At 46.3% G+C, this 23,061-nt stretch overlaps 2 protein-coding genes and 1 long non-coding RNA gene across 5 annotated transcripts; 2 read left to right on the forward strand and 1 right to left on the reverse strand.

Moving 5' to 3' along the window:
• Positions 1–407: 407 nt before the first annotated feature.
• Positions 408–8,785, reverse strand: LOC144709464 (putative transcriptional regulator tpeD). Of its 3 annotated transcripts, XM_078583020.1 has the most exons (5): positions 8,619–8,785; positions 7,680–8,542; positions 5,542–5,622; positions 4,421–5,231; positions 3,573–4,349 (listed from the first exon to the last, which is right to left on the reverse strand). In XM_078583020.1, the coding sequence occupies exons 4-5, from the start codon at positions 4,883–4,885 to the stop codon at positions 3,600–3,602; spliced, it is 1,215 nt and encodes a 404-aa protein (XP_078439146.1). In that variant the 5' UTR covers positions 4,886–5,231; positions 5,542–5,622; positions 7,680–8,542; positions 8,619–8,785; the 3' UTR covers positions 3,573–3,599. The 3 variants fall into 3 exon arrangements, 2 of the variants coding, with proteins under 2 accessions (XP_078439146.1, XP_078439145.1); XM_078583019.1 differs by having other exon boundaries at positions 7,680–8,785; XR_013583039.1 differs by lacking the exons at positions 3,573–4,349; positions 4,421–5,231 and adding an exon at positions 408–570 and having other exon boundaries at positions 7,680–8,785.
• A 3,174-nt stretch (positions 8,786–11,959) lies between these two features.
• Positions 11,960–14,796, forward strand: LOC144709465 (uncharacterized). The gene is made up of 2 exons (XR_013583040.1): positions 11,960–13,033; positions 13,159–14,796. It is a non-coding gene; the product is annotated as an uncharacterized LOC144709465 (long non-coding RNA).
• A 1,558-nt stretch (positions 14,797–16,354) lies between these two features.
• LOC144709869 (uncharacterized) lies at positions 16,355–17,934 on the forward strand. The gene has a single exon (XM_078583522.1). The coding sequence runs from the start codon at positions 17,325–17,327 to the stop codon at positions 17,823–17,825; it is 501 nt and encodes a 166-aa protein (XP_078439648.1). The 5' UTR covers positions 16,355–17,324; the 3' UTR covers positions 17,826–17,934.
• Positions 17,935–23,061: the final 5,127 nt, after the last annotated feature.

Below are 23,061 nucleotides of genomic sequence, written 5' to 3' on the forward strand. Positions count from 1 at the left end.
TAACGTACCGGAGTAATCTCGACGGCACGGTTGAGCACGTCATGCCCGGAGTGATCTCGACGGACAGGACGTGGGCTCTACTCTTCGGAGTGGTCTCGACGAAGAGATGGGGCTAGCCAAACCCCCTACGCTACGACTACGATAAGGGGAAGATTCTTGAAACAATTTCAATTCAAAAACTTCCAAGTAGTCCCTTGGGCATGCCCTCCCCTTATATAGGGAGGAGGGGTGCCAAGGAGACGTGGGGAGAGGTTGAACCGTCATGAGACGTGGTTCGACCTCTCCTTATAAATTCAAAATACAATCTTAAAATAAAAGAAAAGAGGAGGATGGGCCCTACGATATTGGCCCAATCCCATAATTCAAAATGAAAAGAAATACACATAAGAAAAGCGTAAATTGTTCGAACCTACCCGGAGTACTTAAACCCTGGGTTGCGGACATCGGCACGAGCTGTCCGACGTGGCTGTTGGCGTGTCGTTGTCAGTCGTCCGGCAGGTGTCGTTGTCGTCGTCAGGCTGTCGTCGGCAAGATGGTCCTCCATCACTTTTGATAAACCCCCAATTGGGGCTGAAATATTGTCATTGAGAATATGAGTTTAATTAATCTAATTTCTAAACCTCTTATCATAAATAATTTATTTACTTCTTTTTAACCACATATCTTTATATATGCACAAGCCCTATTCCCCATTAAAGAATAAAAATGAGAAATTTCAGATTTTTTTCCCTATACACTATTTTTACATATTTTATAGACTTTTTACTTAAACACCACTTGACTCATTGGAGTCAAGTGGATTTCTCACATCTTCTTAGAGTTTTATTTGAAAAACAGGACTTCGGTAAATACAATGGTGAATTTGAGATACAAATGGGAGGAAAATAGAAACTTAAGCGACTAATAGATAACAAGAAGATGCCCAATATACATGAAGCACTTATGTCGGACATTGCTGGTGACGTCGTCCAACATGTAATACCCTACGGAGATGTAACTATCTGAATGTGATGTCCTATGTGGGAGCACATGTTGGGCCCGACTTGTGCGGTTCACCGAGCTCCAAACTTTAAGCAAGAGACCAGTGACGATGTCGATAACCCTCTGACCCTTGTCGAGCCGATACCGATGACTACGACACCAAACGGACTAAGTCTGTTACGGCTCACACTTAACGATCAAGCTTGGCCCATACCTAAGAATTGGCTCAAGTAGAATCTCTCAAAATACTTTACTCTCTCACATATTCGAACCCAAGTGTGGTGGAGTGTAGTCAAAAAGTATACAATAAATGATGAATTAACTAGCGGGAGAGGGGACTAAGGAAGTAGTGAGATAGGGATGTCCCGATGGCATTATACTTGTCAGTGCAGGAACTAGACGAGAGGATTTAATGGATATGTGCCAGAGACAGGCACGGTGTCACTTGATTGGTGGCGGTCGGGTCATGGCTCAACAGTCGTGACGGTGGAGTAGGAGAGGTAGAGGACGAGGAGACGCGATGCGGGCATGCAGGCTGCAGGCAAGTGGCATTGTACAGTGGCCAAGCAAGCAGCGTGAGCATCCATAAGTACAGCTTGGGCGGCAAGTGCGACGACTTGCAGGCATCATGTTGATAGCAGAGCGGGTGTGGCAACACGATAGACAATGCAGCAACCAGGCAATAACACAACACTGCTCGATGATGCGGCGGGTGCCGGCAATGCTCAATAGTGACACAGGCGGTGCTCCATGATGACATAGGCGGTTTGGCTGGCAGCAAAGGGCAACTTGGTGGCGTAGGAGTCATGGGTGGTGTGGACATAGTCAGGAATAGAACGTGTTGTAGCCTAACATGCTCGTTCTATTCTTTTGGTGCGAATTTGTGCGAATTGTTTATCTGTTCAGTTTTTTTAGCACAAATAGAATCAATTCAAACATAATATCGAACATACACGTGTTCCGCTCTTTTGTTTTTTTGTGCAAATTTTGGTCCAATTTTGTGCAAATGTTGAAATTATGTTTGTTTTTGAAAAAGAAAAAGAACAGAACAAAGAACAGGGGCCTGTGCGGTTCATTGTGGAAATTTTGTGTTCGTTTCAAATGAGCAGAACAAAACATACCAGAAAAGAAGGACCGCCATCAGGGGCGTTGAGGTAGTAGTGCACTGCCAAGCGCTTAGTAGTGGCCGTGATCACAGCCTGGGCGACGTAGCTACAGCGCAAGCAGCATCGCTGGCACCACGAACAGTGACACAGGTGGCACATACGACAACGACGGCAGGACGAGCAGGGATGGAGGTGGCATGGATACTAGCGCAGGCGACATGGTGATGTAGGCAGCATAGGCGGCGTTATGTGAAGGCACAGACGACATGGACGGCGCTTGGCAGCAGCATAGGCGACGCAAGCGGCAAAAAATGGCAGCGTGGGCAATAGCCACAATCGTGGAGTTGGCACGGGCGGTGTCGCCATCAATGGGGGTCGTGCTTAGAAATGGTGCAGGTAGCGTGAGCGCCAGCACAAGGAGCAGTGTAGTCAAAGATGACGACATTGCAGGTTGTGGTGTGGCTACTATGAAGTGGCTCTGTTAGGCACCAACAGAGCGCGGCGCGATGGCCTAATCAGTACGGGTGGCACTTGGGAGTGGCACGTGCAGCCAAGGAAACAACGTAGGTGACTTGACGGCCAGGCAGTAGCACGATGGGGCTCGACAACGCAAGAGGCGCACGCACCACTCGGTTGTGGCACATGTGGCGATCGGGGCCAACGCAAGCAGCATGGGTGGCTTGGCGCAACCGGCAGCAAAGTGCCATGAATCCGTGGCAAACGGTGGCAGATCGGTGGCAACAATAGCGTATCAATAGTGAAAGGTTATGGATAAGCGATGAATGGCTAGTCCCATCCTCTTCACCTTCTTTCCTCCTCTTCTTTCTTCCTCTTTTTTGATAGTAGAGGGGTGGGTCCCTTAAAAAAATAAAATTTAATCTTGATTGTGGGATTAGGTCACCCTCTCTAGTTCATATATGGGGATGGCAATGGGCCAGAGCATTCGCATGTCGACGCCTTCACCTTGGTGTGCCAGTCAGGATGGGCTCAGACTTCCAGTTGTCGAGGATGACTTTGTGGGCTACAATGACGTATTTGGTGGAGTGGGACTGCTTGCTCCATCATTCCCACTTTAGAAGCTCTTGCAAAGCTCCTTAAGAATGGGTGATAAGTACAACTTTAGGGGTTTAATATCATTATTTTAATGCAAATTAAACCAAAATTATATGTGAAACATTCCACTTAAATACTATTCTTTTAATATAGGGCAAGTAAGGGGTGGATCAACATAGAGGATGAAATTTACTATCAAACTTTATCTCAACTTTGGAATGAAGGAGCATAGTTGGAAGTTGAAAACCTTTACTTTTATTGATATTTTTAGATTTATATTGTATGTATATAATTCCATTTGATTTATATCAAAGCAATCGTACAAAGAAAAAACACTATTATTTTATACTAATTTTTCTAATTTTGATTAACAAGTGAAATTGAAAATATTAATTTACACCAAAACCAACTACAAAAATTGAAAAACAGAGTTACGCACTTTTATAATTATTTATTTCCTTAAAATTCCAAGGATGTGAAGAATGTGCCATCTTCAATTTGCTCTACCACTTCCTCCATGTGAACCCTCAGGCCGTCAATGAGATGTAGGACATCGCAGATTGCTAGCGTCACGGACTTGCAGACATGGTCTGTGGATACGACAAAACGGCCAAGGATGCGACAGAACTGTCCGACCAATTCCCACTCGTCCTTCGACAGCTTCGAGGACGTCACCTTCCGGCCGAAAGCCGTCGAGACTTCGTCCAGCACATCACGCTTCTCTATGGCGGCCGTCAGCATATCGTACGTGCTATTCCATCGGGTGGGGCAGTCTAGGACAACCATGTTGGTGTCCTCAATTTCGGGGTCGTCTTCACATGCTTGGGTGTACAGTTCTCGTCGTTGCGTAGAGCTTCGAATACTCCGCACTAAGTTGCGTACCTTCGCAACTGCGTCACCCAGACATAATGGCTTGCGCGGCCCGTCAACCTCATCGGATACTGAGTAGACATCTACGAGTTCATTGTCCTGGTCGCTGTCATACTGCTCTGCGGTCATCATCACATCGCCTTCTTCAGGTTCCACGCTCTGGGCCGAAGGAATGTTGAAGCTTTTCAACGCCGCTTGCACGACAATGTTTAAAATATGTGCGACACAAGGGACGTGCCTCCTGGCAGTAAACGCCGGGTTCACGCTCTTGACCTTCCGCGCCAACAAAGCCAACGTCTTCTTGTTCGCCGTCGCATTGTCCGTAGTAACAGCATAGACCTGCATAATTACGTCAGACAAGAAAACTAGCAAGCTCTACTAATAGAATGATCAACACGCTGAGTTCTGACCTTCGTCCGCAAACAGAACTCATCTAGTGCTTGGAGAACAATGGACGCCATGTTCCCCCCGTCGTGCTTGCCGACGATTTCACGGATGGCAAGAACCCGCTCTCTGTACGTCCACATGTCGTCCACCCAGTGGACGGTGATGCCTAGAAACCCGGTCCCATTGTCCGTAGTCCACGCGTCTACAGTCAGTGATACTCGGGCCACGGTCTCCCAAAGCTTCCTCACACCAATCTTCATTTGGCCGTGCATTTGGATGGTCCACCTCTTTATGACCTTCGCACTTGGAGGATCCAGGTCTATAAGCGTAGCATACCGCCACATATCCTTGAATGCGACGTTGTCAACGATGCTCCATGGAGAATCTGTTAGGCATACAAACCGCGCAATGCAGTTCTTCGTCTCGTCTGGGGTGTGCCCCCTGATCGGCCCCCGTCGGCTTGGCTCTCCCTGTTGCCTGCTCTGCATTCTGTCGGTGATGCGTGTCTGACCACGTTCTTCGGGGACTTCGCCCTTCAGTTCAGCATGACGATCTGGATGGCATGATTTGAAGTGGCGCCAAAACACATTTGTGCTTCTGTCCGCCTGCCTCTTAATGGGTCTCCTCTTACTGTGCGGGTTCAACTCCTGGCACAATAAGCATATATAGTACCCATCTTCCGTCAGCTCGAAGTAGTCGATGATGAGGGAACGATTCCTACGAGGCCGACTCTGTACGACACGGGAAGTTCCCTCCTTTGTACGTTCGGGACGTACGACTCCTGACCCAGCTCTTTATTGGGCTGGGTCACCGCCTCCAGTTGGATTCATCTTTCTGCACAATTTCAAGTTAACCTACATGTTTTGGACCAATTAAATTCAAATCTAAATACATTAATAATCAATCAAAATAGTGGAAGTACATAAAACTTGGCATAATCAAAATCACGACCTCCATCTTCATCATCGTAATTAACATATTCCCCACAATTTCGACGTTTGTTTTCAGAATCATGAAGTGATAAAATATGCACGAAAAGTAGATCTAAGTTAACCATAAAAATCACATTGCCTAGACTGACACCTAAACACCAAATCAACAATAAAATCCATAGTGTAATAAAGGATTTTAGGTGAAGAAATACCGTTGAAGAGCTCTTCTTCAGATGTAATAATGCCCATATGTGGGTCTTCTACTCTGCCGGTCCTCATTCAGACAAGCTCGTCTTCAATTAAGAGAGGGAGAAGAAAAAATGGAGTTATGAAATTGAGAGAGGGAGAAGAGAAATAGAGATATGAAACTGAGAGAGAGAGAAGATAAATAGAGTTATGAAATTAAGAGATGGAGAAGTAAAATGGTGATATGAAATTGAGAGAGGGAGAAGTAAACTAGAGATATGAATTTGAGAGAGGGAGAAGTAAACTAGAGATATGAAATTGAGAGAGGGAGAGCAGTAATAGAGTTATGAAATTAAGAGATGGGGGAAAAAATAGTGATATGATATTGAAAGAGGAAGAAGTAAAATAGAGATATGAAATTGAGAGAGGGAGAGGAGAAATGGAGTTATAAAATTGAGCGAGGGAGAACAAAAATGGAGTTATGAAATTAGTAGATGGAGAAGTTAAAAGGAGATATGAATTTGAGAGAGGGAGAAGAGAAATAGAGATATGAAATTGAGAGAGGGAGAGCAGTAATAGAGTTCTGAAATTAAGAGATGGGGAAAAAAATAGTGATACGATATTGAAAGAGGAAGAAGTAAAATAGAGACATAAAATTGAGGGAGGGAGAAGAGAAATGGAGTTATAAAATTGAGAGAGGAAGAAGGAAAATGTAGTTATGAAATTAATAGATGGAGAAGTTAAAAGGAGATGAATTTGAGAGAGGGAGAAGAGAAATAGAGATGAAATTGAGAGAGGGAGAGCAGTAATAGAGTTATGAAATTAAGAGATGGGGAAAAAAATAGTGATATGATATTGAAAGAGGAAGAAGTAAAATAGAGACATAAAATTGAGAGAGGGAGAAGAGAAATGGAGTTATAAAATTGAGAGAGGAAGAAGGAAAATGTAGTTATGAAATTAATAGATGGAGAAGTTAAAAGGAGATGAATTTGAGAGAGGGAGAAGAGAAATAGAGATATGAAATTGAGAGAGGGAGAGGAGTAATAGAGTTATGAAATTAAGAGATGGGGGAAAAAATAGTGAGATGATATTGAAAGAGGGAGAAGAGAAATAGAGATATGAAATTGAGAGAGGGATAAGAGAAATGGAGTTATAAAATTGATTGAGGGAGAAGGAAAGTGTAGTTATGAAATTAATAGATGGAGAAGTGAAATGGAGATATGAATTTGAGAGAGGGAGAAGAGAAATAGAGATGAAATTGAGAGAGGGAGAAGTAAAATAGAGATATGAAACTGAGAGAGAGAGAGAGAAGAGAAATAGAGTTATGAAATTAAGAGATGGAGAAGTAAAATGGTGATATGAAATTGAGAGAGGGAGAAGTAAACTAGAGATATGAATTTGAGAGAGGGAGAAGAGAAATAGAGATATGAAATTGAGAGAGGGAGAGGAGTAATAGAGTTATGAAATTAAGAGGGGGAAAAAAATAGTGATATGATATTGAAAGAGGAAGATGTAAAATATAGATATGAAATTGAGAGAGGGAGAAGAGAAATGGAGTTATGAAATTAATAGATGGAGAAGTAAAATGGAGATATGAATTGGAGAGATGGAGAAGTAAAATGGAGATATGAAATTGAGAGAGGGAGAAGTAAAGTAGGGATATGAAATTGAGAGAGGGGGAAGTAAAATAGAGAGAAGAAATAGACAGAGATATGAAATTGAGAGAGGGAGAAAAAAAATAGAGATATGAAATTGAGAGAGGGAGAAGAAAAATAGATCTACGAAATTGAGAAAGGGAGAAGTAAATAGAGATAGGAAAGTGAGGGAGGGAGAAGAAAAATGGAGTTATGAAATTGATGGAGGGAGAAGTAAAATAGGGATATGAAATTGAGAGAGGGAGAAGAAAAATAGAGATAGGAAATTGACAGAGATATGAAATTGAGAGAGGGAGAACAAAAATAGAGATATGAAATTGAGAGAGGGAGAAGAAAAATAGAGCTCTGAGGTGAGAAAGGGAGAAGTAAAATAGAGATATGAAAGTGAGAGAGGGAGAGGACGAAGAGAGATAGAAAATTGAGAGAGGACGAAGATAACGGGAGAGAAAAGATAGAGAAAAAGAGGAAGCTGAGAGGAAAGATAGAGAGAGAGCTGAAAATCGACTTACCCCTGTTGCCTTCTGCCGCCGTTGCCCGCCGTTGCCCGCCGTTGCTCGCCGTTGCCCGCTGGTGCTCGCCGATGCCCGCTCCCGCCGTTGCCAGAAAACAAGGTTCAAAACTTTAAAAATTCGAAATACGTAACTTATATGAAATTTCATAAAAGAACTAACTTATATGAAATGTTTATGAAATTCGATGCGGATATCGAAAACCGATATCCGCATCCGATATCCGATACCGTCATCTGTCCCCCTGAGACGGGAGACGGATCACGGTATCGGACGGATATCGGTATCGGATATCGGCACTGTAGCAACCGATATCCGATACCGATATCCGGTATCTGGATATCGGAAAAAACTGGTACCAGAAGTTTCCGCTACCGGCATCCGTCCAGCATCCGTCCCGATACCGGTATCCGGTACCGGCATCGGGATGGGCGAACACTACCCCCATCGTTCGTGTTTATTTTAGTTGTGTTTAAGTGTCATCGGGGGAAGAAATTCATAATGGGATTCCTCTCCCCCTAAAGGATCCCTTTTAAGGGAAGGGCCTATTGGGCCTCCCCTTAAAAGGGGGCCAATTTGGGCTTTCCATAACTACCACTTCCCCCACCTTTTAAGAAGGGGAGAAGTGGAAGTTCAGAAAAAAAAGACATTGTTGAATTGTGAAGATTCCAGATCTCGTTTATGTTATTGACAGTTATTTTGGTTGTTCATCATCTACCTTGTCGTTGAAGAAGAAGAAGAGTTGATTGTGTTCAAGAAGAAGCTCTCGACGGATTGATAAAGCAACCCCGGATTCTGCACAAGTTGTGGACGCTCCAGTCGCCATTCCCTATTTCTTCACTGTTGGAGTTAATATTCTCGATCTATCGACAAAGGGAAGGGATCACCGACCACGTACTCCATCGTCAAGGCAGTATTCACGATGAGGTCTGTTCTTACCAGATGGTCATCACCCTCTTCACCGTGGATATCTGCCTTGGTATCCTGATTTGGTACCAGATGGTTGTCGCATAAGTCCGACGGTAAAAAAAGAAAGATTGGTGTCCTTGGAGGTTAATCGAGCGCCCTTCCAGCTTACGGTCGCTAATTTTGGAATTCCTCTTAAATCCGGCGAATCCCGACGATTATCGAAGTCTGATCTTTGTCCTTCTTGGATAAATCAGGAAGGCACTCATCTTCTGTGGTGCCGTGTATTCTTCATTCGCTGCTGAGAATTTTTTATTTCTTCACCGACTACGCTGCCTCTCATTGCCATTGGCCTTTTGACCGCACGCCCACCGTGGAGGATTCGTGCTGAAGGTGCTTTACACCGTCGGATCGTCGGTCATCCTCTCTCACCGATCTGTTCGGCGAGATACCTCCACAGCGACGGTTGACTTGTTTAGGGCTCCCTTAACGACGACGACTGTCTTCGTAACGGGCATTTGTATTTCCTCTTCTGGGAGCAAGGCTTATTTAGGATATTTAAAATCCGATACTCGACCATCGGGGCGGGGCTTCTTCGGACTCCTATTATTGCTGGCGAATATTCTCTGTTGATTAATTCACTGGACGGAATTGACTGTTGTGACTCGGAAGAGGAGAAGTCGGATTACTCATGCATGAAGCCTGTTAGCAATTGCCATCATGTTGGACCACGGGAAAGATCAAACCTTTGTCGCCCGCAACCTGATAGCTGCTCACAGGTCATCAACTCTATCCCCTTTATTTTAGAGCATTATTTATCTCTTCCAGTGACGATCTGTAGATTGCTTATTGCCTCGAGTGAGTTAAAGCGTGAATTTTAGGATTAGGCACCATATTGTTTTTTAGAGAATATCTTGACGGTGCCGGACAGAACGGCTACGTTGACGGTGTGAACGCTCTCGTCGTCTCTCGATCCGCTCGCACGGGTCATTGGGAGCTAGATTGTGAAGAAACCCGTCATGTGTCGCCTAATTGATCTACCACTCTTGTATTCTGGTGATTGTAGTATTTCTCGTTTGAAATTTCTCACAGTCATCTGTGTTATATTCACACCACTGATGGGGGACCATCAATCCTTAAGGAGTTATCTTCCTTGTTTTTTTTATGTTTCTCTGTTTTCTGTTTTTTTTGTTGTTTCATCTTCCCTAAAACCTCTTGGGCTTCCCCTTTTCCCCGATAAAAAGGAAGGATGCCCATTGTAATAGAAGAAGACCAGACTTGAAAAATCGAAATTGAAGTGTTTCCAAAATGTAGCCCCTTGTTCTTTTGAGTTTTTAGGCATTTTAGAAGAGTTTTCAAGAGTATTTTGAGGGATTTTAGAAGTTGGGGCAATTTACGAAATTGCCCTCAAGAAAGGGGCAGTTAGGGCTTCTCCTCGTCGATCTCGCCGGAGCTCCGCCGCCGATTTCGCCGGCGCTGCCATTTCCGCCGCTCAGGCTGCTAAGAGATCTCCTCGGCCATCTCCAACGGGGGCTTCAGCCTCCTCGTCGTTCTCGGCAATCCCTCGGCCGATTCCGGCCACCGCTGGCCGCCACGCCGCGGCCTCCCACTCGAAGATCTCCTGCCCTCAGTCGACCATCCCCGGCCTCCCCTCTACTCGCCCGACCGCCTGCGGTTCGCTCGCCCCCCCCCCCCCCCGACCAGTCCGGCGTCCGTACGCCTGCCTTCCGGCCTCCATGGATTCCTCACCCTTGTCAAGCTGCCGCGATCGCCTCTGTCACCTCGGTCGAACACGGCCATGATCGCTATGGCCGTGGCCTCCATGATCGCTATGGCCGCCCTACTACAGCCGCCGCCTGGAGATTCGAGCACCCTCGGCCTTCTGCTCGGCCGCCCGCTCGGGTGCGCGACAGCCCTCAGCTGTCTGACTGCCGCTAGGCTGCCCGGCCGCCCACGGGTCGCATGGCCTCCCTCGGTCGCAAGGCTGCCCTTGGCAGCTCAACGGCGCCGCCAGGCCGTCCCTTGGCCTCCCTGGCTCCCTGCAGCGCCATCTGGTCGTCCTGGATCAGTTCGCCTCTTGCCCGCCGACGGTTTCCAACCCCTCCGGCCTCGAGCCGGTCGTTACGGGCCACCCGACCACGACCTCCTCCTGCGGTCAACTACGCGTGCCTCAGCCGCCCTCGATCCCCTCTTCCTGCTTAGCTCCACGACCGGCTCAGACCCTCCCAATCATTTTCATTCGCCCCGTCGAGATTACTCTGGGACGAATCCAGAAGAATCCAGACTTTCAGTTCTCGATGGTTGACGTCGCCAACATTTCTTCATCTAGATCCCTACGAACACTTGTTGACGACCCGCCGCCGCTGATACCCTCGTCAGTTACCTGTCCATTCGTAGTTAGTTAGAGCCCTCACAGTCACAAGCCTACGTAGTTAGGACCCTCTAGTTACGGGCCTCGTAGTTAGTCGTATCCTTCGACGCCCTTCGATAGGATATAGATGTAGCCGCCTTATGCCGCTGACTTCGTAGTTAGTTAGTAGTCACTGCATTCCCTCACGTTGAGATTACTCCGTGAGTCATCACTATGCATTCTCACGTCGAGATCACTCCGTGAGTTTCCACCTCGTGACCTCGTCGAGATCACTCAGAGTACGTGTTGACATCCCCGCCATCAAACCCCATTTTCTTACCGAAATTTGGCCCACCCCGTCACAACCGTCGAAGCGTCTACCCCGTGCTGCCGCTCCGCCGCCCTGCCCTCCACTCCCTGTGATGTTTACGCGCACCGCTCGATCCCGGCAGGTCATGTTACATCAACCACTCCATTGTATTTAGAGCCTAATCTCTAAACACTACACCGCGTATCGATTCCGATCGTCGTGTAACATCAGGAAGGTTCCTATTAGGCAGGTCGTCCTTTATATAGGGTCGACGGCATGCCCGATTGGGCCAAAATGGGAAGGAACCATCTCTTGACAAGCGGCCTTCCCAAAACAACCAGAGTAATGAACTATTCAAAAGGACAAGACTAAAACACAGGTAGGCCTGTCCACAATTTGAAAAGAAATTACATTTGAAATGAACGAGGAAATAAAAATAAAGATGCTCGTTGACGTGTCGTTAAGCCGATTACATGAACGACAGGTCACTGCATCTGCTTGTGGTACTCGGTGAAGCTGTTGGCATCTTACCATGTTTGTGGCGAGATGGTCCTCCATCAAAATTTATCTTAGAAGAAGAAAAAATTGATTCCAAAAGAAAGTGGCCAAGTAATTCAGTACAGTATTGGCCTATGTAGAGGCCTTGGAGGAAAGAGAAAATTTAAAATAACTCTAAATTTCAAATCTAATTTAAATGATGCTCGGATCCTGGGTCTGAAGTTGGTGTTGGGGATGTATCATGACACAGGACATCTCCTGTGGTAGTGGTGTCACGTCCGGTGATGGTGCATGGTCGTGTGCGCCACCACTTGCTCTCTCTCTCTCTCTTGGAGAATGCATGGGGGGGTCCTCTTCATAGGAGAAAGGTGGGTCATGTAAATACCAAACTCACACCCTGGCCTTGCACCAAAACGAGAGCATCGTGTCCTCTCATTCTTCCTCGTCCTCCAGCCTTTGCTCCCCATTATAAGTGCTCTCAATGATTCGCAATGGATAAGTTCCGTCGCCAACAATATTGTTTTAAAGAAGAAGTCTCCAACACCAACTATCAAATCTCTACAGTGTGGAATGCTATCAATGGCTTTCCTCAGTGGGGGTCTCCTTTACTTCTTGAGATTCTTCCTTGCCTGATTTATTTGATTATGGGAGCTTGAACTGAGAGATGATTAAAGAGATAATTCTTCCATTTCTCTCTAATATCGTCTCTGAGTCCAAGCTCGCACAATGAAACAGATAGGTAGAGAGCAGGCTCAAGAAGTAAGAGAGATACCCACCAAAGACAGATGTAGATGGTGCAATATCAAGAAGATACGATTACACTATAGAGCTCATGTTTGCTGGCATTTGACACTTCATCCTCCAACAATCTGATCCGGTGTGGAAATTGTTGAGGGTTTGGTAGCCTGCCCACCATAGGAATGTAGGAGAGGCGGGCCTTGACTAGTCAAAGCCCCCTTGAGAGAGGGAGCACCAGAATCAAGGCGCCCCCTTCTCCTCTTGTCGTTTGTGAGGAAATGGTCCATTTGGGGCCCATTTCTCTCTTATTTAAAGGGGTGTTTATCCCTCTCAAACCCTAATGAGTTTCACAGCCGTCAAGTGCCTTTTATGTTTATTCTTCTCAATTCTCCCTCTCTTCTCCTCTCTCTCCCTCTATTGTTTATTTTCTTCATTACTCATTGGCGATTATTCCCTGGGCTTGAGAGGTTAAGGAGAAGTTGCTCTACTACACCAAACAAGAAGCTAGCGCCCTGCACCGAGAGCCTTGGACATTGATGGAATGAAAGTGATGTAAGGAGTTCTTATTATCTGAATCTATGGGGCGACAAACTTATATTGTCCAAGTTGATATATTCCACATTTCTACTATAGCATATTGGGTTTGGATTTCTTCCATCTAGTCATTTTTTCAACAGAGATCTTATACAAGACAACGAGATCACTTACAGTGCGGAATAAAAACCTGTCTATCACGAGGAAAGGAAGAAGGCGACTGATGGCGTATGCGATCGAAGTTCGCCAACGACGTCGTCCGCGTCGGCCGCCCTCGACATTGAAGACCGGGTGATAGATGCTCGATTATCGCTTTGTTTTCATTGCTCTCTCTCGCTTGTTTTGTCTTTTCTCGTTCTCTCCACCGTGTTTTGTCGCGTTTGCAACATGTTCGTCCGTCTGCCGTTTTATCCTCAAGGGGAGGAACCTTCTGTTGACCTCCCCACCCCCCTGTCTCTCTCTCGCCATTCCTGGTCTTTCCCCATTCCCTCATCTCCCCTTTGTTTTTATGTCTTTATCTTTATTTGTGATGGGGGAAGCCCATTTATAAGGGCTCCCCTAACGGACTTCCCATTTATGACCCATGTTAGGTCCCACCTCTTCCCCTTTATAACGGAAGAGAGGGCACCCTAAGAACTTGGTCCAAAAGAAGAAAAAGAAGCCTCGTTTGATCGTTCGACTGGTCTCCCTCCCTCGTTTAGAGAAGAAGACAGAGGTGGGAGGATCTGAGGAGGTTGAAGAAGCTTGGCGAGGGGTTCTTCCTGGCCACAGGTCACCCTATCTCTAAATCGTTGAGTGTTTATTCTGATCGGGCCGTTGAAGATTGCTCATTTCTTGAGCAAGCAACGATCGAACTCGGTCGCTATCGAGCCGAACATAAAAATTGGGAACTATCCCTCTTGCAGATCGCTTTTCCCAGTTGATTTCGTTGGAGGGATTTTCTATTGTCCTGTTGATCAAACAGACTGTAAATTTACGGTACCTTAAATTCTTACCGCAGGATTTAGCGGACCTGTTGGTGCGTAAAGAAAAGGGACGCCTTCAGACCTTTGGGATTTCCCTCTTGCAATCTTGATGGAAGCCAGCCAATTGAACAGTGAACTTGTGCGCGGGAACTCACGGTAGGCTGAGGGCTCCCCGATTTCTCATTCCGCCGATTGCCCTCGGGTGGAGCCACGGTCCTTGTTTATGACAGGTCAACGCTATTCGAGGGGAACAGGCTGCCCGGACAAACGCAGGTCGAACCTTCACTGACCAGGATCCCAGATTGACTAGGGATTCCCGACTCCAAGACGGACACCGGACGTGAGGAAGAAACCCACGGTCGTGGCTGACATCGGACACCATGATTGTGACTGCCCTTTCTTGGATGGTCGCCTAGTTGTTCCTCGGAGCCAGTGAGCTTGACCGATCATCCGCTCCACCACAGCCGCCATCTTTGCAACCGGGATTTCCACCTTGAAGGGAAGTCCAACCGCTCGCCACAGCCACTCATTCCTTTGGGGACAGAGTGTCACACCTAGACCCCTCGACCGGGGCCAGTGGGAGGCTTGAGCCAAGGTTGCTGCTTCTAACCCCTCCTCTCCTCCTCCAACCTTTCGCATGAAGCTCCAGCAATTCTACCGCTCGTCGAGCTGCCGTGATCTCTTTGGTGAAACTCTGCTCTACCTGCTCCAAACTGCCACCAATGCCGACGACGCTCTGCACGATGAGCCATGCGCTGTAGGCCGTCCTCTCTCACTGCTCGATTATTTACCACTTGCAGTATATTTTCGTCTCAACTCTACCGCGCTCGGACTAGGTAAGTGAGAGAAACATAACTAGAGAAACTATGTCTTTGAGTGTCTTACCTGTACGGACGAGTGCGTTCGTTACGTGCAAGCCCAACGGATTGATTTCGTTCGGCCATCGACGCCCTCGTCGCTCCGACGGGGTTTGAGAGGCCACCGTCGCCGTCAGCCGGTGACTCCCGTCCCAGCTTGGAGCTCGGCGCTTTCCTCGAGTCGGAGCCTGCACGTACGACACGTACGAGCATCTCGTAGTTACATACCCATTAGGGTAACCGTCGGACGACGACACCGTCCGACGACACTTATGTACAAGTCCCATTGGTAAATTATGACGAGAGATTAACGCTTAACAATAGACTAGCCCAACAGTTCAATGTTCGAGCACAAAAGTTGAGAGTAGCTTGTGTGGAATGTGTGTTTACCCTTTTACATGAAATGTGTTGTTCCTGATGTTCAGTAGACAATGTGATATAATTTAATCAAATTATCTTATTTCATAAAAAATATATGTCAATATGAATAGATCTAGCTACCAAAGTGGTTTGCTGCCCAAATTTAATAATAATGGTTAAGGGTTCACCAGGACTCTGAGACAGAGATAGAGAGAGAGAGCTGAAATTGTTTCAGAGTTAACCAATTAACATTTTTAATTGCCTAAATTTCCTTTCATCACGTGTGACCTGGGCATTGCTTGGTGAAGGGACAAAGACACATGACTGCTCCAGTGATGAGCACCATAAGTGTAATGAAATTTTAATATCCTGGGACACATGACGGGATAAGAGACATCACGTACTCCACGTCATGCTCTCATTCTTTGCCACATGTCATTTGTCCCGTAATGTTGGAGCCGTCTCGTTCGGCAATGTGACATTTCCTATGTGGGAAATGATTTTTAGGCTTTTTTAATAATTTTTAAGGAGAGCATAAAGCAATTAACTAGTATTATTCAAGTTTTGAGTTATTTCCAGAGATCCCAGTGGAATGAATAGTTAACTTCATGCATCCTCCCTCCGGTATTGGGTCTAACAAATCAATAGTGCCCAAGAAGAGAACATACATATAAAAATATGTTATTTTCGCATGCCACATCAGCCACCTCCTTTTGGTCCACGTGTCGAGTCAGGTGTATATGCGCTGACCTCTTTGACACATGTGTTGTTTACCTTATTGAGCCAACATTATTGGGCATAATAAATATACTGAGCCCAATAAATGAATATACATAGAAAGTTTAAAATCTGAACTGGTATAAGTATTTTCTCAGATTTTTGAGCTGAAAGTATGGAGAATTCAAATCATTCAATCGTACCCAACGAGGGAGGACTGAAGAGAACATTTTCGCCGTTGGCCCAAAATCCTCCCGGCAATCAAATTTCTCTGAATCTTAAAGTTTCGTGGATATTTGTACTGAATGATGTTCTTCTTGAAGAAAAGGACCCTGCTACATGGGCAACCGGTTGCCCCAAAGGAATCCTGGGCAACCGGGACACGTGGAAAAAAAGACTCCTTAACCTCATTTCTCATTTACCAAAATTGTTTTTGGCGCTCCTCTTCTTTCGTGCTCTCTCTCGCCCCTTTCATTTTCCTATATTCTCGCTCTCTTCCCGACGACCCTCCGGCAATCCTCTAAGATTCTCAAGATTCCGGAAAGCCCCGTTAGCGCATACAATCCAAATCCGCCAACAATCCAACGCCACAGCCATTCCGTTAACGTGTTCGAGCCGTCCTCCCTGATCGATCCGATGAACCCGTCTATGCATGATTTTCGCCTCAGCGTCACGTTCTCCGCCCCTTCCAGCCACTTCAACTCTGCGCGTTTCCATGGATGTCTACTAAGATGCATTCATGGATGGATAGTTTCAAAGATGCATGGATGGATGGCTAGATTGTTACGAAGATGCGAGGATGGATGGATAGAGAATTACGAATATGGCGGATTTGGATGGATGGATACGTAGAAAGCCCCATTTCTTGTGTTTCTCAAGAGTTTTTAGGCTTTTCTTGCTGATTGGGGCAGATAGTAGGCGACGGATTTCATTAGTCTTGAGAAGTAGACGGTTTTTTTTTCATCTAGTTTCTATTTCTTGTGATTTCTTCTTTTTATTTTGAGTAGCAATCGTTTTCCATTAGTCTCGACAACTAGGGTTGTCCAAAATCCCTTTGATTCCTTGCTTTCTCCAGCGTTAGATCGTTCGGAAGCCCTCGAATTCTTAGTCGAATCCCCCTTCTGCCTATGAGATCTTTCAAATCCTGCTTTCACAACCTTTCCCGCGCTGGATCTCCGTAGAAAAAAACAAGGAAAATCCTTCAATTGCGTCCTCCTCCACTCTGCTCATCATCATCATCATCATCAACTTCTTCTTCTTCTTTGATCTCCGCAACGGCCTCCAAGCCGCGTAAAATTGGGCATTCTAGGATGGCCGTGGCGTTCACATGCGTGTCTCTGTGGCTGTGAGGGGCAGGCGGGGGGCAAAGATCATCTTCACTGCGACTCCTCCTCGTCCGCCGGATCTGCCATGAACACTTTATCCGAGGTTGGGTTCAGAGAAGTTGAACGCGGGCAGGGGAGGAAGACGAAGACGATGAGGTCAGCCCGGCTGCGTCGCAAGTGGCAGAGTCGCGAAGAGCGCTGGAGGAAGGTGGACAGGGAGTTCGACGTCGTCGTCGTTCCATCCGACGGCGGAGGCTGCCTCTCCGGCTCCGAATCCGACGACTCAGACTGGTCCATCAGCTGGCTCGAGCCCCACGCGCCCAACTTCTTCGCCGACGCCGAGCCACCCGAGCTCGACCCCGAGTCCAGCTTCGCCATCGTCGTCCCCTGCTACGCTGCCCCCGCCGCGACCGCGCCACCGACCTCTCTCCCAACATCCTCCCTGGTCAGTCCAAAGATCGACCGAAAGAACAAACCAACGGTTGAGTTGAATCTCCGTTTACTTGGTCTGATCTTGCGGTTGGATTTTCTCGCAGATGGAAACCTCTATGTGGAGCAGAACCTCTCCGCTCTCAGGCAGAGCTGATAGAGACCAAGGCTCAAATTTTTTATGTAAATCGATGCCGGCCTGTGGGGCTAATCTTGTTATCTCTGTAAATATTTGTTTTTTATACAAGTCTCTGTTCTCCCCTCAACTAGACCCACTAAAAAAGAGAAAGAGAAAGCAATATTTGATCTTATCAACACGCAAACATACAGAACATACAATTATTACGATGATGGTAGTAGAGCTAGTGGGAGAAGGAGACTCGGTGCGCTATCTTGGCTCCTCTGCCTTCGGCGATGTAGAGACCCACATGGTGCATCAGATCCTGAACATTCCATGAACTACCCGTTAACCATGCCATTGCATGTTTATTTATCTAATCTTGGGGTTAATAAACAGGATTAGGATAGGGAGAGATGAATTAAAATAGACCTGGGGATGGCCCGGGAGGCCGAAGGTGGCACAGCCTCTGGAGTAGACGACGATGTCCTCGAGCGGCGCCGCCAGGCTGACGTTGCGCGCTACCAGCGTCGTTGAGACAAAGTTGAGCACGCGAATGTCTGTGCAGATGCCCAACACCAGAATCTGCGAAACCAACATATAAATAATTGACACCTTATATTAGGATAATCTAAATAAATGACACCCTTATCGAGAAGAAAGATAGATATCTCGCCACTTTAATCTGCTTGGTTTTCACCCATTCTGTGAATGCGTTCGAGCCGTCCTCCCTGATCGATCCGATGAACCCGTCTATGCATGATTTTCACCTCAGTGTCACATTCTCCGCCCCTTCCAGCCACTTCAACTCTGCACGTTTCCATGGATGTTTACTAAGATGCATGCATGGATGGATAGTTTCAATGATGCATGGATGGATGGCTAGATTGTTACGAAGATGCGAGGATGGATGGATAGAGAATTAAAAATATGGCGGATTTGGATGGATGGTCCGGGAGCTCTCCAATCTGACTCGAAAGGGCAGAATTCTGACCAGCTTCAAACAGTCTAGAAATCTTAACATGGACACCCTCAAAGCGTTGAGACAGTTGGGCGTCTTCCAATAATTTTGACATTTGGTCAAAGAATTTGTCTGATATCTCCCTCAATTGACTTTCACTGGGTTGTATTGCCAGATTCTGTTCTTCGGGTATGGCAGATCTGTAACCATTAATACGAGTAGATACTGTCGTATTACATGGTCTGAAAGAAGTTTTTCCCTCTTCATTTGAGCCCTCTTGGTCAATGCGTGTGCTCAGGCCGGCACCCCTCACTTCAACAATCCACGTGTCGAACCCTCGAGTAGCCATGCTTCGTACAAATGAAGCTTGAAATAGGGAAAATAAATGAGAGGAAATGAGCCTAAGCTACCAAGATGACCAACATCTGAGAAACACAACTAAGTTACCATGAAATTAATGCAAAATATTAGATAAATTACATCATTCAAATGAGAATTGTCAGTTGGACGCATCCCGTGTTACACAAGCATGCGCTCAGTTGTGAGGTAAAGATGAATAAAAATACTCTCATTTAAAGGATTCAGAATGAAGATGTATTCATTGTAGAATTTCAGAGTATTTATGCAATAAGATGGATAAAGAAATAGAAAAATAACAAACATTACCTCTCTCTATTTGGCTTTAAAACAGTCGTTGATTTCATCTTTCCGGTAATCACTAACCTGGGCCTGCAACTTCAAGACTTCACGGCTTTTTTGAGAAAGGCGAGACTGCTCTTGAGCTACCTACGGAATAGGTGTTGACGGAGTTGACCAAGAGACAATCAAACTGTTTTACATGTTTTGGCGTTGTGCCCTTGCTGCCGCAGTTAGAGCAAGTGACACCTCTTTGCTTCTTTTTACTTTGCAACTGCTCTGCCATGCTTATGTAGCGCTTGTTCCCTATTTTAAGTCATCCTTTGCAACGAGCTTTCAACGGATTTCTAACAATATTTTCCTCTAAATCAGATAACGCATGGTGCGATGTCTGTAGGTTTCTTTCAATAGTTTCGCCCAAAACAATCATTGATGCCTTGTACAACTGAAATGTACTCTCGGTTCCAACTGAACGGTTGTAAAATGGGCTTCGTCAGAGCCGTTAGTTCAGACAGATGTTGATCTTCGGTCATTCCTTGTGTAGCCCTGACTTCAGAGCTGGGTCGCGTAGCCAATGCAGTATCGATGAAGACAGACTGAATATCCACAGTTTCACATACCTTTTTCCAGCGTCGATTAAACATTGAGACATGGCATGATAATATGTTATTGTGGTGAAAACAGCACAGCATGTGTCTGCATACAATACCGTGCCAAATCGCCTTCCTACAGGACCACGTACTTTGCTCAACGGAGCCAATGGATATCCAGCCAATGAGCATTCCAAGATCGTTTAACTCCAGCATTTTGTTTTCACTTCGTACGGAATGAAGCAATTTTGCGGCATTTGGCCCAATTCAACTTCAGTAAAAAGATCGTGATTGTGCTGATTATTTATCTGATACACTTCATAGACGCCCAACGCTTGATTTAACCGCAGCTTAATTACGAATGGACATTGACATTTCAATGTCCTCTTCTCTCTTGGAACTCTGTAGAAATTGAGGACTGCTTCGTCGATGCCTGACCACCGCGAAAACAAAGAACCCTAATGAATTTCAAGTGCTTGGAACTCTTCTGACCAAGGGGGTAGTTGGCACACTCGGTACACTTCTCACGTGCTTGCTCGAGTGTTTCAAAGACATCTCCAACAGATACTTTCTGAGTTTCTACAGAAGCTGAAATCAAGTTTCTACAACAGTTCAAACTCCTTAGAACACCACTAGATGATGCAGGCCAAACATGAGCAATTGACGATTTGACGACGATAGCAACATCTAATACTCCCTTTGCTAGCACTTGCGTCTTCAGATATCGTAGCAACCCCAGCTTCAGCACCCTTCATTGCCGAAAATCAATTTGTAGGGTTTCCTATATTCTCTCTTCATGTCCCTCATAGATAGATAGATAGATAGATAGATAGATAGATATATATATAGATAGATAGATAGAGATATACATATAGATAGATAGATATATAGATAGATAGATAGATAGATAGATATATATATATAGATAGATAGATAGAGATATATATATAGATAGATAGATATATAGATAGATAGATAGATAGATAGATAGATAAAGAGAGAAAGAAGAAGCAGAAGAAGATGAAGAATAAGAAGAAGAAGACGATGATGAAGATAAAGAAGCAGACGATGAAGAGGAAGAAGACAGAAAAGTCAAAGAAAAGAAAAAAAAAAAGTGGAACCACCATCAAGCGATAACAAGAAGGAAAGTATGAATTCAAGAGTTTAGAAAAGGGAAAAAAGAAGTAAATGTGTATATACTTGAAGCCCAGATTAACATTCCATAGTCACCAAGAGTCTTAGTGGATCACGAAGAGACACGGCTACCAGGAAACACGATGACGCACCGGGAGAGATGAGTCCAGGTAGGACCCTGCTTCCTCCGCATTTTCCGCAATCTCTCCATCTATCTATCTATCTCTCCAAGATTCCTTTGGGGCAACCGGTTGGCCGGGTAAACCCTGCTACACGGGCAACTAGGAAACGCGATCTATCCATCTATCTATCTACCTATCTATCTATCTATCTTTTATATATATATATAATTTTTCATTGATATAAATGTGAGGATACATTGTTCAAGATGCCCTACGATCATACATGATTGATAGAATATTTCTGTGATCAGTAAATTTTGAAATTTGAACCATATGCATGCTTTATCATTCTCGTTGATGGGAATTTGCATTGGCTTCGTTCATGCTTTTTGTATTTCTTCTTCAATGCCTCCTTGTAAGCACTTGTTGCAGGGAGTTTATCTTCTGCGTGTAGCTTCTTTGCTTGGTGGTATCTTTCTTATCATGAAGTGTATGTGATAGGGGACCATCCGGGAGACGTTACGACCGGACGACATCAGCCTCGCCGAGCTGCTCGCGCCGATGCTCGCCACCCGGGGTTCAAGTACCCCGCGTAAGCATCCCTATCTTCCTTGCTTTTGTTTATGTCTTTTCTTTGTGTTTTTGGATTTCATGGACTGGGCCGGTGTTGGGCCTCGTCCTCGTCCTTACCTTTTATTTTTCCTGTTTTATTTTCAAATTGTAAGGAGAGGCCAAACCACGTCTCACGACGGTTCGTCCTCCCCCCCATGTTCACTTGGCACCTATCCTCACTATATAAGGGGATAGCATGCCCAAGAGAACTTTGAGTCATTTGTTGAAAGAAAATTCCAACTTGTGTCTCCACTATCGTAGAGCGCAGAGAGTAGAGAGGTCCGGCTAGCCTCGCCCACGTCGAGACCACTCCGTGATTAGAGCCCTCGTCGTCACATCAAGATCACTCCATGACGACGTGTTCAAGCGCCCCTCGAGATTACTCTGGAGCGAGTAAAAATTCAAGAAGTCGTCAATGCCTGGTCCTGAAGGATCCTTCGTCGAGATCACTCCGGAGGAGCCAGAAATTCAAGAACGTCGTCAACACACCCCGCCTCAGGGATCCCCTGAGGAATCGCCAAGGCACCTCCAAAACCCTTCAAGAAACTCCTGTTCTTGAGCGCTTCTTGGTCGGTCACCGTCCAAGAATGTCTCTCTTGGGCTCGAGATTCACTCCACCGCCGCCACCACCGCCACCGCCATCCTCCACTGCCACCGACCTCTGCCCCTGCCGGCGACTGCGCGTCCACGCGCCCACCATCCACCCGTGCGCTGCTCGCGTCCGAGCGCCACCCGAGCCCGCGCATCGGCCGTGCTCACACGCCGCCCGCGCCCGCACGGCACCTTGCTCGCGAGCCCCACGCCCCCCTGCCCCACGCTCACACGCCCGAGCCGGTGCAACTCCGCGCTCGCGCACCTCCATGCTTGCGCGCCCCGAGTGCTCGCGCGATCCCGCGCTCGCGCAACCCGCACTAGCGCGCTACCTCGCCCGCGTGCCGCTGCGACTGCATGCCGCTACACCCGCGCGGTCCCGTGCCCGTTCATCTGCGTGCCTGCGCGTGCATGCTCCTGCACAAGCGATGGTGGCTATCCTATCAAGAGAGTACGCTCTCGGCGAAGGACGTGATAGCGGGAGACGACACTGGATGAAGTAATAATACTGGTAACGATGGAGAGGATACGGGCGGGTACCTTGTATGTCGATAGTCCACGGCGCAGATAACGCCCGATTCGGTGACGAAGCTTGGATCAGTGCCGGAGGGCAGGGACAGGTAGCAGCT

This window comes from Wolffia australiana, chromosome 11, assembly GCF_029677425.1.
Source record: "Wolffia australiana isolate 7733 chromosome 11, ASM2967742v1".
Lineage (NCBI taxonomy): Eukaryota > Viridiplantae > Streptophyta > Magnoliopsida > Alismatales > Araceae > Wolffia > Wolffia australiana.

Excerpts from the sequence above, each read along its gene's own strand:
- LOC144709464 (XM_078583020.1), bottom strand. The coding sequence starts at position 4,885 with ATGCAGAGCAGGCAACAGGGAGAGCCAAGCCGACGGGGGCCGATCAGG. Across the intron at positions 4,350-4,420 it reads AGTTCTGTTTGCGGACGAAG|GTCTATGCTGTTACTACGGA; the intron begins GTCAGAACTCAG and ends GTAATTATGCAG.
- LOC144709869 (XM_078583522.1), top strand. The coding sequence starts at position 17,325 with ATGAACACTTTATCCGAGGTTGGGTTCAGAGAAGTTGAACGCGGGCAG.